This window comes from Mchenga conophoros, linkage group LG1 (genome assembly GCF_057382185.1).
Source record: "Mchenga conophoros isolate Kocher_MC1m ecotype Shallow Benthic linkage group LG1, M_conophoros_male_GT1.1, whole genome shotgun sequence".
Classification (NCBI taxonomy): Eukaryota; Metazoa; Chordata; class Actinopteri; order Cichliformes; family Cichlidae; genus Mchenga; species Mchenga conophoros.
The window spans coordinates 24,836,081-24,850,296 of NC_140526.1; the positions used below are offsets into that span (position 1 = coordinate 24,836,081).

At 40.9% G+C, this 14,216-nt stretch overlaps 2 protein-coding genes across 3 annotated transcripts in view; one reads left to right on the forward strand and one right to left on the reverse strand.

The window, feature by feature from the left end:
- Positions 1 to 202: 202 nt before the first annotated feature.
- On the forward strand, positions 203 to 1,752 carry LOC146583432 (BTB/POZ domain-containing protein KCTD12-like). Its single transcript, XM_085271521.1, has one exon. It carries the CDS (start codon positions 325 to 327, stop codon positions 1,120 to 1,122), a length of 798 nt encoding a protein of 265 aa, XP_085127647.1. The 5' UTR covers positions 203 to 324; the 3' UTR covers positions 1,123 to 1,752.
- An 11,178-nt stretch (positions 1,753 to 12,930) lies between these two features.
- The window catches only part of LOC146583433 (LIM domain only protein 7-like), a 35,128-nt gene continuing 33,842 nt past the window's right edge, over positions 12,931 to 14,216 (reverse strand). Inside the window, exons 28-29 of one of the 2 annotated variants that reach the window (XM_085271541.1) lie at positions 13,793 to 13,895; positions 12,931 to 13,509 (exon numbers count right to left, since the gene is read on the reverse strand). In XM_085271541.1, the coding sequence (XP_085127667.1) occupies positions 13,465 to 13,509; positions 13,793 to 13,895 (148 nt within the window). In that variant the 3' untranslated portion in view covers positions 12,931 to 13,464. Of the gene's footprint in view, positions 13,534 to 13,792; positions 13,896 to 14,216 lie in introns of both variants that reach the window. The other variant, XM_085271533.1, reaches the window with a different exon arrangement.

Below are 14,216 nucleotides of genomic sequence, written 5' to 3' on the forward strand. Positions count from 1 at the left end.
ACTTGTTGCTTCAGAGATTAAGATCGGTGTTAAACAAATAAACTGTGTCACTTTGCACCCCTGCTAGAATATCACAGATATATATGAATCTAGGAAGTCGAGGCTTACATGCAGACCTTAAAAGCAGCATTCTGTTTTTTCAGAGCTTTCCGCCGAACAGTTAATGTCTCTGTTGGCCATCCTTTTCCTTCTCCTCCCACACAGCCAAACCAATATAAACATTTCTGTACAGTGAGGATACTCCCCAACTATCCTTCCTTGTTAGGTCGCCTAAAAGCGACACAGACAGACTGAGAGAGACAGAAGGGGGAGAGAGTGAGAGAGATGGCACTAACCGACAGCCAAAGTTCAACTTTTCCTGAGATAGTGGAGCTAAACGTGGGCGGCCAGGTGTATGTGACCCGTCTTGAAACTCTCACTGCGGTGCCCAACTCTCTCTTGTGGACCAAGTTCACTCAGAGCTCCCCGGCCGCCCTGCCGAAAGACAGCAAGGGCCGCTTCTTCTTCGACCGGGACGGCTTTCTCTTCCGGTACATTTTGGATTATCTACGGGACTCCGAGCTTTCCCTGCCGGAGTTTTTCAAAGAGAGGCGGAGGCTGCAGAAAGAAGCGGACTTTTTCCAGCTGCCCGAGCTGTCGAGGCGCCTGGCGACGGTGAGCAAAGACAGCTCGTACACGGAGGACAGCGGGGAGCCGGAGGAGGCTGAGCTCTGCAGCCCGGTCACCTCTTCTTCCTCGGACCGAACCCTGCGGTCCCCCGGAGCCACTTCCGGCTACATAACCATCGGCTACAGAGGCAGCTACACCATCGGGAGAGACATCCAGGCGGACGCCAAGTTCCGCAGGGTGGCCAGAATAACCGTGTGCAGCAAAATTTCGCTGGCTAAGGAGGTGTTTGGGGAAACCCTGAACGAAAGCCGCGACCCGGACAGACCACCTGACAAGTACACCTCCAGGTATTACCTCAAGTACAACTTTCTGGAGCAGGCGTTTGACCGGCTGGCCGAGGCTGGTTTCCACATGGTGGCCTGTAACTCCACCGGGACCTGCTCATACGGCAGTAATGACCCCGGAGAGGACAAGCTGTGGACCAGCTACACCGAGTATATCTTCTCCCGGTGAACTGGCAGGAGTGCGTACGGTTGACCCGGGGAGAAATGAATAGGTTACAAGGTTACAGTAGTTTCATTTCCATCCAAAAACTGTCGATTTGTCAACTTCGGTTTCTGTGTTCTCTGTTTCTGTGGCTCTCTGCTCTGTGCAGTTGGGTCAGGGTGCAGCTAGAATGAACTTTCTGCTATTTTCTTTGCTGGCTGCTTAACAAACAAAGACAGCGACCTTTCTGATGGCCCTGGGTCTTGGTTAGGGTATTTTTATGCTCCAGTTTGGCCTTCCTGATTTTCACAAAGCCTGCGTTGTTCTTAAGTAAATGTCATAAATTGCTCCATGGGACTGCAGACATGTTAGGAGCTCCTGTTTTTTCTCATCTTTAGTGATCTGGGCTGATATATTCTCGCTACTAGGCTATACTGCTGAACACCTTAACCATGCACACGCGCTGTAAATACTCTAATGCACCTCTTCTTGTGTTCTTCCTGTAACTCTCATGTCTATTTCGTGCATTGACAGTGAATTCCTTTCATGGGGTTTTTGTTTTTACTGGTTATGCTGAATTCCTTCAGACTGACTGTGCATACATTGCTGTAGATGTTTTCTCTGGTGCATCCAATAAAGTCTGACAGTGTAACAAGATTGAACTCCTCATCCTGTTAACTTAAGTGTATTACGTCTTCCAACCAAGGTTTCTTTCTCATCGGATCCACAGTATCAAAATAAATTGATAATTTTATCCAGCATCCTAATCATCTATAACATTACTTGCGAATACTTTTACAAGTGTGGGCACATCAAAGACCAAACACACCTCCCCTGCTGAGCGGGTGCTGACCTCGGTAGCCTGATACAAGAGGTTTGATGAAAACCGGACCCGAATAAGGTTGCAGCAGTATTGTTATTAACATTAAATGTGACGTGAACAAAGCACACTTTCAAAGGTCACTAAATGGAGAAGAGAGCGATGAGCTGTTGCACACTGCAGAATATCAGACGCAATCTCCCTCCGAGTCGTGTTTCCTGGAAAAGGCTGACATCACCGAACACGCGAGATGTGCTAAAATACAAAGATGGTGTCTTGATTTCAAACCCCATTATGAGTTATCTGATTTATGCAAACAAAACGCAATTTCAGCCCAATCGAATGATGCCACATTCTCATTTTTAAAGAGGTCCGTCAAGCACACCTCTATAAATAATTTACTCTATGTTTAAGATTTCAGCTCCCTGGCTTCTCCTTTAGTGTTTAGTTTTGCTAAATGTGAATGAACCAGAACGAGAGCTTGTTCGCTGATCAGGCAGACCACAGCGTCCTTTCCAACACAGATGAGGTCTGTTATCTCCCCTAGGCAGGATGGGGGAGGTGGGGGGGTTCTGTTTGGCTGACAAGTACAGTAATCAAATGTCTGTTCCCTTGTGGGATCCTGAGGCACAAATCCAAGCTATCCCAGGATCCAGTCTAATACAAAAAAATCATTGTGTGGGCTGTATGAGAGTGTACTTGAATACAAATGTACTAAAAAAGGAAAAAACAGCAAAGCGAATCATCTGTCAGATGCCCACAAACATCGGAAACTGTACCTTATAATGGGTTTGTTCCTTAAATCTCCCTAAGCAAATATACATTAACACAAATAGGCACAAATTCTCTCTCTCTTTCATAAACACACACTCTCGCTTCTCCAACCTCCCACGCACTATTCTGCAACCAAGAAGCTTCATAAGAGCTCTAAGGATTGACAAGAAAGCTCGTATCTGTCGTCAGCTGATGCTGCCATCTGGACAGGAAAAGGGAAGGATAGACCGCGACTCTTCCTCTGGTGCTATCCCCAGAAACAGGACGTAGGACTCACTGTCCTCAAGCAAAATGAAACAAACACACAGCTTAGGATAATCAGACCCACATGTCTGCCCTTAAATTTGTTATTATGCAGAAACAATATGCTTGAAAAATGCTCTGACAGGCAAATTACATCCTCTGCTTTGGACTGAAATCATATGAAAGAGTGAAAGCACGTACGCACACGTTTAAAAGACTTGAATTTAAGCCATCTTTTTATGTTCTGAGACAATGGCGAGTTTCTTTGCCTAACAATTATTTCTGTTACTGAACTCTCGTTCTGTGTGTGTGTGTGTGTGGTCTGTGTCCTTGGTGATAAAACACCTCCAAAACACATTTCCCTCGACGCACACTAATTTGTCTCAGTAAGAAAACTTGGTCACCACACGCTAAAAATGTGCACGCACACTTATGAATACACACGGCGCAGGAGGGAGAAGCCAGCCAAATTAGCCAATTTGAGGAGCTGGAGATACAACAGGCATGCTGGCTTTTTTTCATATCAGCCTCTATGTGCTAAATCTTTCACACTTTATCACAGTGTCTACTTCTAGCTCGCTGTGACCTGCTCGTCTTTAATACTGCTTTCAGCTCCTCTGATATAGACACATCACACTGCTCGCACAGAGAGAACAACACATAAATTATTAATTCAAGCTGTGTTTGTCTTTGTTTAGATCTGGTGTGAGAACTTGTATAAAAAATGATCACCCTCAGGTGCGTGTAAGACTATTTTCCTTTCATTCTCTGTGTTATCTGAAACGTTTATTTTAGAGCTCCTTCGCTGCTAGTTTTCACATTAACGGCTGCTCTGTTGCTTTTATATATATCAATACTGTGACATATACTATAGGCGCTTAAGCTCATGCTAAAGTAATACCTAAATGAGAAATGTAACATTAAACCTAAATGATTTTTCATTTAACAATAACAAAAGAAAACCCCATTAAACAACAGGAAGAAGTAATCATATAATTTTTCTGCATTTATTTTCTGAAGGTTGAAACAAGTAGCATGGCCACTACTAAAAACCAGCACACTGCAAAATGCTCCACAATCCTTAAGACATTTTGACAATAGAAATAAAAAGAAAAGCAACAGATCTGCATAAATATGTGACCACATCTCTGAAACAAACAAACAAAACTGTTTGCAGAATGGACATATTCTGTTCATATACTGATGTATTACAAGATCTATATTACTATACCAGGTGTTTGACATCAATTAGTTTTCTATCGTCTAACTGTATTTTTCTGTCTTAGACTTTTTAATATTACTTTGAACACCCATTCAACTGCTTGTTAACACAATATCTAATCAGCCAATCACATGGTAGCAACTCAGTGCATTTGGGTATGCAGACACAGTCAGGACGACCTGGTGAAGTTCAAACTGAACATCAGGGGTTTTCAGAAAATGGTCTAAAAAGATAACCTATTCCTGCTGACCATGGTCATCTGTTTATCACCATACACTGCAGTGATAAAGGGATGTAGCATGATGGCTGTACCGTGTCACAAAGCTTAAATAGTCTCAAACTGCTTTCTTGAACATAACAGTGAGTTTGCTGTACTCAGATGGCCTCCATAGTCACCAAATCTCAGTCCAATAGAGGATTTTGAGGATGTGCTGGAATGAAATATCACAGCTGCTAAATCTGTAGCAACTGTGTGATGCTATCATGTTAACATGGACCAAAATGAGGAAGGTGCTAAGGAATGGTTCCAACACCTTGTTAAATCTATGCCATGAAGAAATAAGACAGTTCTGGAGGAAACATGGAGTCCAACTTGGTGCTAGTGCCTAATAAAGTGGCCCGTTTTAAACGTGAAGCTAACGCCTGCAACAGGTTAGCTTAGCACAGAGTAGAAATGGAAAGAAAGGAGAACTGTTAGCTTTGCTCACAATAACTTAATTAAAACAAACATATCGACTGTTTTACTTAAGTTTCTGTAGCTGCAGGTTTCACAAATAAATAACTGGTTAATTAGTTAAATATCTTGTTCAGCTGTGGCTGTAGCTTAACAAAAGTCAATTTGATACTGTCATCCTCCCTCAACACATCTACAGGTAAGTGTGTTTGTCAGTACGAAGAACTCCTTTTATGGTCTCCTGCAGGTGAACTGACTGATATTGAATAGAACTTTTCTTATTAATTTACCCTAAAAAAAAAAAAGCAAATATATTAAACAGCAACATAGAGACCCTGCAAGTTCATTTATAAACAGTTCAATTATAAACTTGGGCAATTTATGACATAGTTCCTTCTCAGCTGCAAAACACATAGTCAAGGGCAATTACCCAGAAAAACACTGCTTAATTCCATAGTCCTTAGGATGGGTCAGCGCCCTTTAAAAGTGCTTATTTTGAGCAAGGCACTGTTGACCCAAAAGTCCACAGTGAGTCACAAAACAAATTCAGCATTTGTAATGGTATAAAGGTCAAAACCTCCATCCACCCATGCAGTTCAAGGTCACAGCATAGCTATATAACTACATAAAGCGGTGTAGGCCATTTTTAACTCAGATTAAAAGTAGCCAGTTCAGCATGAGACAATCCTCTTCTTTTTTCTTAAGATACATACCACCTTGGACCTATAAACAATAACAAACTAGTTTATTTCCATACTCAAAAAGTTTGTATGCAAGTTTTTTTTTGTCATAGCCACAGGGGGACAAGTCTAGTATGACACTGTTTTTCAGTGGTGTTCTCCATTGGATTTTTCCTTTAGTCTGACAGTAGTCTTAATCCAAACCTGCTACATGAGTCTGCATGAAATCCAAGACTCCTTAACCATGTTTATTTAAAAGTTGTAATTTATTTAAAAGTTTTAATTCCATTCTTGACTTTAGAAACAGCAGTTGAGCAAACAACTTAAGCTCCACTTTTTCTGCAACTTTATCTTAGCCATTTAATCTCTTCACTAATCTTGGTAGTAGAATAAATACTTGACTGTTTGAATAAGCCTAAGGAGGCTTTCCATCACTGATGGCTAATGTAACAGATCAGCAGAGTCTTGCTTCACTACAGACATTTAGTGTTTGCTAACCCCCTAACAGCATAATTAACACCATTAAGTGTTTGTGTTACTAAGGAATGAATCCATTTAAGGTCCTCACATTCCTTAAATCCCCAACATTTAGAATTTGGCTCTCTCTACGTGCAGTTGTGTTTCATTATACGTATATGTATAAGTGAACTTTTCTGTTAGTACGCTGGTGCTTTCATAGGAAAACAAACACTCCTTTTCACAAATCCCTCCCCGGAGCAGTAGTGTGGCAGAAGCAATAAAACACTGCCACAATCCATCATCTGAAAGCTGTACTACGCTCTCGAATTGCGCAACTCTAATCCACAACAATTTAATACTGATATCTTTCATTTTGTACTGTCGTGCAGTTTTACAATGCGACATTTGGATTGCAGCTTGGGTTTTTTTGTTTTTTTTTTAACCGATTTTCTCTTCAGTTGTGATAGATTAGCTGGGCAGTACATGTTTGTGCTCAAGTACACTATAAATTTCAGATACACCACAAGAAAGGTAACATGCAGGAAATGAAAGGAATAATACATTCCAGTCAGAACTCGGCTCTGACTCTACAAGCCTGACATAAGCCTATTTCAGCTTACGAACTCCCAGCAGTAAGATGTACTTATGGAACCTGGAGACAAGCTTTTGTTCTTCTATGCCATTAGATGCAAATATGAGCACGGTAACACAATAATAATAATGTTTAAAAAAAAAAAAAAAACAATTACACAAAAACTCCAACGAACTTTTTTGCTGGACTTGTTGTACATTTGGCTGTAAAATTACAAAATAATTCTCATCTGTCAGGAACAATCGGAATTCTCCGATAGTCCATCAGCGTAACTTTGTGCTGAACATTGTGGGAGTCAAGATCTCTGTCTAAATAAATAAATAAATCTGGGTAAATTCCCAGATGATTAAACATGCAACTATTTTGCTGGTAATACCTGAAAGGAGTAAAGTCATAACCCCCCTAAACCCGCTGGAAATTACACCCCTGCTGTAGTCCAAAGTTATGCTATCATATGATAATCTGAATGCTTTGTTCTAATGTGATAAACATCCCCATAAAGCCCGTTTTCTCTTCTTTCCTAAACTGCTTGAATTGTTTTACAGCCAGCTATGATGTGCAAGAGGCCATTTAAAACTATTTCATTTGTCAACTTGAACGAGTGGAGCAACAGAAGTGCGCTGCTCCCCTTCCTAGTTTTGTAGTTTTGTTTAGTGTTGATTTCTCACATTTGTCACACCTACATGTTTCACATCATCAAACAAGTTTTAATATTAGACAAAAACAACAGGGTTTAATATGTGACAAAGTAATTTTTGAGACTGTGGTAGGTTTGAATAACTTTTTCCTTTACTCGTGTTATCTTTCCCCAATATTAAAATGTGTTTGATGATCTGAAACATTTTATTGTGACAAATATGCAAAAAGCTAAGAATGGCTTTAATGTCTCTTGGTTATAAGCAATTACAGACGCTTCTCTAGGTGCACTCGGGTGACAAACACAACTCAAAACTGCAGCTAGGTAACATGGAAGCTGGCCTTCATCAAATCGAGAGTCTGGAGGAGGATAAAAGCCAGGTATAGCTACAGACAGAGAGATTAAAATCTGTGATCCTCTAGTGGCCATGTTATGTGTCTTCAAGGACATTACCCCCCTATCTCTGACTACAAAGCTTTTTCTCCTCATCTGCTCTGAGTTCTTTTTTTGGGAGTGTGGCGGGGGGAGTAAATGTCGCCAGTCTCCGCTGAGCTGCTCTCAGCACCCAGCAGCAGACCGGAGATTGGTGCAGCTCCCAGTGACAAAGCTGAGCCTTGCACTGTGCCGGTAAACTAAAAGGTAAAAGGCTGCCAGCATCAATCAGCTGCAGGGTATAGAGAGGAAGAGAGGGAGCATCCTCCTCCCCTGCTGTTGCTGCAGTGTGTTTCCTTTCACAAGAAGTGCAGCTCCCCTCTCCCTCCCTCTCTCTCAGGGGCTATTGGAAAGGGCAAGACGTGAAAGGAGCTGATTCAAAGTCCATCACTGAACTGTCTTATTCTCAGTGTGTCTAAGACTTTTACAAAGGTCACTTTAATTTAAACCTTTATGCCGCCATTTCAGTTGCAAGATAGTGCTTTTTTATTTATTTTTTTACTTGGTGTAATGTGTTTCAACAAAAAAATTTTTTCCTGTCAGTAACTGATTCTGAGGGGATTCCTGGGTGTTTCACTTGGCTCATATCAATCTTTCTATTTACAGGCTGGTTTTGTACTATTGTACATATTTCAGTCTAGTTCAGTACATGCAAGCAAAGCTGGCTGGCTGTCAGAGTGCTATATTACTAAAGTTGACTGGAAGGGAAAATGAGAGGAATGACTGCAACCTTGGGAGGATTGTTAAGAAGAGTTGACTGAAAAACTTGGAAGATCTTCACAAGGACTGCTAGTGCAGCAAGAGCAGGCACGGACAGGAAAGGAGCTGCAACTGTCACATTCCTGGCTCCATATTGTCACATACGGAGCCACTATTGAACCAGAGAAAACACTTCCCTACTCAAAGTGTCAGCTCCCTCCACAGATTTCCTATAGGACTGAAGTCTGGGGACCTTGTGGGTGCTGCAAGATTTCAGTCCATTACTGATAGTGTGTTACCAATGGTGTTCTTGGTGACTGTGGTCTCTCCCCATTGTATAAGCCACAATTGTCAAAATTAAAATAAAAGGCTTGAAATATTTCTGCCTTTTCATGATATTCTGCTTTATTTAAATGCACCGATATATATTTTCAGAAAGTATTAGCTCGTTCATCCTCTTTGTGAAGTGTGTGCCTGCCGGTTCGACCAACACTTCAGTCCAAAGTGAACTTGGTCATTAATAATAAAAAGCCTGCCATGAAAATTACATGTTTATGGTAACCAGGGGATGATTCCCAGACCTTTTTTTTTTTTTTAAATCAACATACAAGAATTTTTCCACTACTTTGACGTACTTTGATTAAATTAATTGAATAACGTTTGTATTGTAAATACAGCACAAGCAATACATGCTCAGCATCAGCAGAGGATTGCCATAAGTATAGTAGCATTTAGCTTTAAGAACAACTGTTCTTAAATCTTAAGTGCAGTTTAAAAAAAGTATGAAACCAAAAATTTTATGACGGTCCTTAATTACATGCGAGGAAATGTAACCTTCATAAATGTTCATCATCTGAATAAATGTACTAGAATCACAGCTGAAAAACAGTCATGATCAGAGATGAAATGAGGATTGTCAAAACAGATTCCAGATCAGCCTGGAGGCCATCTGTTTAGCTTGATTTCTGTGCCTGTCGGTTGGGATAATGTTACAGCACGCTTCACTCATAGGATGCTTCAATATCTGCAAGGCGTCGGCCCGCCCACTTCTTCCTCCTGGGTGCTTCCTGTGTTGCCCAGATAGGCAGCCAAATATGGGGTCATAGTGTAACAGATGATCTGCATGTAGACAAGGAGGTGGTTTTGTGGCATATTTGTAGCTTAAATTTCCTCGTGTCAGCATCTTTCCTGTGAGATTGCACAAACACTGGCTGTTCAGTGCAGCAGGCTGGCAATGTTTAACTGTCAAGCTGTTTGCTGTGTTATTATAAAAACATCAGCAGTTATGAGACAGGTGCTATATCTCAGAAAGACCAGTTTTTGTGTTGTAAAACATCACAAAGCTCAGAGATTAAGCGATGGTCTTTTAACTTTACCATTTGCAGAGATGAAAACAAATGACCCCATTTCTTCTGGTCCTATGCCTTGGGATAGTTTTGTATATTTGTCAGACGGGGAATTTGAGTACAAAACTGTGTGGGAAGAAGATGCCAATCTAACAAAGAGAGTAGTAGTAGTCTGCACGCTATGATTAAATGTGTCCAGCTGAACAAATAAGCACTCTGAAATTTTGTGGGAAGAGTTTTGCATGAAAAACCCTGTCCTCCGAAACCACCGGCAGAAGCAATTTTAAATTAGTACCATAAATAACAGCCTTAGGACATCTCGAGGTACTTTCCCTTTACCCAAAGGAAGCAATAAGCCTTAAGAATTCTTAAGATTTCTTGACAAAGACCAGGGTCACGATTTTCCACTTGGCCACTCTGAAATCCTGTTTTTAAGAAAGAAAAACAGTAGCTATAGCCCTTGTCATACACTATAGTGATGTTCAGCAGATTTTTCCCATCATGCATCCTTAGGTTAATTGTGACCACTTAAAGATTTGTCAGATTTAAAAACATAAAAGCTTTTTAGTTTAAAAATAATTCCACATCATTCAGCTGTCTACTTGTGGTCCAGAATTCTTCCTGGTACATGCTACACTGGTGACTGAATGCGGCCTTTTGTTAAAGCCTCACAGGTTTTGCTTATTTGACGCTCCAAACATCATGGCAAAAAGGGGAAAAAAAGAGAGACATACAGCAGACTCCTGCTGCATTCCCAGTTTTATTGGTGACTGGGAAAGCGTTAACATCTTGACATGTAAAGAATTCAAGTCTCAGCGACAGTTCAGTCATTATGGTGAGAGATGTGTTTTGGCATAACGTCTCTGTAAACATTGTCCTACTTCTGTTTAGTCTTTTAGCTCGTGGTAAATATGTTAAGGCTGCACATTGTGTTTGGTTCTCCGCTGTCCTCATCTTACTGTACTTCTGGTATTTAAATAGGTCACAGCGGAGCCACAACTGTCATGCTCAACAGATGGAGCATGTCAAACTGAAAAAATGTCTTTGGGGAGCTGACCTCGCTCTTCCGAAAGACCAGATCACAGTAAAACATTTTTTAAAAAATCCCTTCTCTTAAGCCCAGAGCTCCGAATGACCAGTGTTCAACACGTCAGAGCGAGTGTGTATTCCTAGAGAGCTCAGTGATCCAGCTACCTCTGACAACGCTGTTGCCGTATTCTCATTTTATTCATCCAGTGCAAAACAAAACATATCAGGCAACGTTGTCTTTGTGTTGTGAATAACAACACAGTTGCATTGGCGCACAACTTCCTCCTACGAATGAAATGCTGCCTTTGTTTTGCCCCAGTATTTGCATAATGGCCATATTCATGCAAGTAGCTTTCCTCATGTTTCAAAGAAACGGTCACCAGTAACCCCGAACCGACCTTTAATGCCCATATTAAGCTGGAGGTAACATTACAGCCTCTTAAAGCTCGATGACAGACAATCTACCACTGGACAGCACTTCCCCATTGAAAGGTTAGAGGACAGTAAACTTTCTCTTCCTTGTTGCTTTAAGCTTGCTTCATCAGCTTCCTGTAAAACAGTTCACTCAAATGACACACGGACATTTTCTCTCTTACGCCAGCATTTTGGAGGCGAGAGAAGTTTTGTCTGTCACTGCTCATTTCAACAGAGGACATTTCCTTTTTACAAGCTTTGAGGGGATTGGTATTTGGTCCATAAATGGACAAAGTGTCCACTAATGTTTTGACATTCATCAAAACTCCTTAAAAAGCAAAAAGTACTCCCTTCACACTTGGAAGGCAAAAAAAAAATATTGCACCTTACACTGCACTGCAGCAACTTTGCCAAAAATGACTGCCATACAAGTCCTTTATGCTTAACCAGTGCTATCATTTTGTCATTGCTACTGCATGCAAGTGTAGCAGAGGCTAAGATTCAATAGCCTGTAAAACCACCTTCAGCAGCAATAACTTGAAGTTATCATTTTGTATGTGACTATCAGTCGCTCGTGTCGCTGTGGAGGAATTTGGCTCACTCTTCTTTACAAAGTTGCTGCAGTTCATTAAGATTTGCTGGCATTTCAGGTCGAGGTCTGGACTTTGTAACATCCTGATTCTTTTCTTTTTTAGCCACTGTGTATATTTACTCTGGTGTTTGGGATCATTACCCTGCTACATGACTCAGTTTGGTTGAAGCTTTAGCTGTCGGACAGAAGGCCTCATCTTTGAGTCCTAGAATACTTTGGTATGTAATTGTTCATGGTTGAACTGCCCCCAAGGTGTCCATGGTGGCTGAAAAACAAGCCCAGATCATCACCCCTCCCCTCGCTGTGCTTTACAGTTGGTATGAGGCATTTGTGCTCACCAGTTGTGCACAACTGCCAAACAGCTCCACTTTGGTCTTGTCTGTCCAAAGGACATAGTTTCAGAAGTCTTGTGGTTTTGTTCAGATGCAACTTTGCAAACCTAAGCTGCGCTGCCATGTTTTTAGAAGAGGCTTCATCCTGGCAACTCTTCCAGACAAGCCATATTTTAGTCTTTTTCTAATTGTATTGTCAGGAAGTTCAATAATCAGTGTGCTGACTGCGCGTGTAGTCTGAGATGTAGCTTTGTTTTTCCTTTGGTTTGGTTTGCAGGGTGCTCACTCCTGGGAATTTTGCTGCATTGTGTTAACAAATCTAAATAGTCCAAACCAGCAAAGCTTATGCTTTTACAGAAGCACTCACACTTCCCAATGATCAATTAAATCAAGTGGGGTTTTTTTTTTGTTTTTTTTTTTTTATTAGCAGCACCTGGCTGCTACTTACCCTCTGAATTACTAAGAAAGCAGTGACGATGTACTTGGCTTTTTTGATGTTTTGGGGTTTTTTTGTTTTGTTTTTAAAAACAGAAATGACTGGACTGCTTTCTATTACCTCATCATCATCGACTAAAGGTGCAACACCATCCAGTATCCGGCTGGGCGAAGGCTTTCAATTTGTTCCTTCTTCCAAATTTCTTTTACCAATGTGAAACACGTTGTGTAAATGTTCTGCTTCTTTCGTTTATTGATGACACTTTACTCCAGTTAGGACATTAGTACGTCCAGTAATAAAGGTGCACTGGTCATTGCATTACGTGAACAGTCAAGTATGTTCACCAACAAGTAAAGACAGTCAACTGTGAAGTCATTTCTGCCTACAGTGACAATTAGATCAAAGTGAGATCAATGCTGCCACCATGTGGTATACAAATGAACAACAAATAACACTTGTATATGTTCAGTCCACTTTATTTACAAAGACATTTCAATTAAGAGGCTGATTTGTATGTGAGACAGTCATACATTATATATACACACACACACACACACACACACACCAGTGATTTACCCCAGTGTGTATTCAGTGACATTACAACAGAACAGAAAGTGCTTCAGTACACATTAAAATTCATTTCCATACCAGAGTTACACGAATAGCCTAAAGAAATAGCTGATAATTTTAACACGGCACACGGATCTGAAGACACTAGCATTAAGATGAAGGCGTAAATCAAACAGTTCCCATCATATCTTTATTTCATATATTAAATCTAACTTGGAAATAAATTAGCAGGAGAAAGGTGGTCAAACGAGGCACCACTTATGTCATTTACAAAAAAAAAAAAAAACCAGAAGTATAGGTTCTACTTTGCCAAAACTCTATATAAAGTTTTACCGATGCTCAGGAAGTAGAAGCTGTGAATTGGCTGCGATTTCCTCTGTACAGCATAGCTTTGCTCAGAGACCCCCATGCCACTGTATTTACTCTTCAATCTGGAGTACAGCAAGCTGCTCACATGGGGGTGACTAAAATGCAAGTAAACATGGTACCTTGAAAAACAAGTTTTTAAAGGTGTAAATATGTGACATCTTAAACACATTTTAAAGTATTATAAGAAAAGTTAGCTTTCAGTGAGTGATGGGTAATAATTCCAGTTTTTCTACAGAACAATAATCAAACAAAAAATGATTTTATAGACTAAGTCATACATAATGCAATGTTAAAAAAAATGAAAAAGCAATCTGGAAGGTTAATAGAGGGACAGAAACTAAAGTGTGATGTTCATGTCTCACAATGACCAATACTTACACCTGAGTTGGAAATAGCAGCGTTCACAGAAGGGCTTCCTGTTTCGGATTTGAACCTGGGCTCCATTCTCTCTTCCTCCGAGATGTTGATGGCAGCCCACGCACTGAGGGGAGGACGGGGAAGTGAGAAAGGATTCAGGGACCATCTAAGACAAATCCAGCCGAGCTGTGACGTGGGTCTTTAGCGTCTAAATTATTTCACCAGACGGTCCGCCACCCGAGCACAGGATAACCAAGCTTTGTTTTGCGTAAAAACCCCACAGCATATAAATATCACAACAAGTGTGATGTGCATCTGTGACTTACAGGGAGGCAGAAGTGAAATTGCTTTTACATCTACATGCTAATGAACCAAGGCCAGCTAAATCTAGGGGTCCCTGCCAGTGAGACTTTCACAGCAAGGATCTAAAAGCAAAGCAGGACAG

What these genes read in the sequence shown, in the direction of transcription:
- LOC146583432 (XM_085271521.1), top strand. Translation starts at nt 325, where the DNA reads ATGGCACTAACCGACAGCCAAAGTTCAACTTTTCCTGAGATAGTGGAG.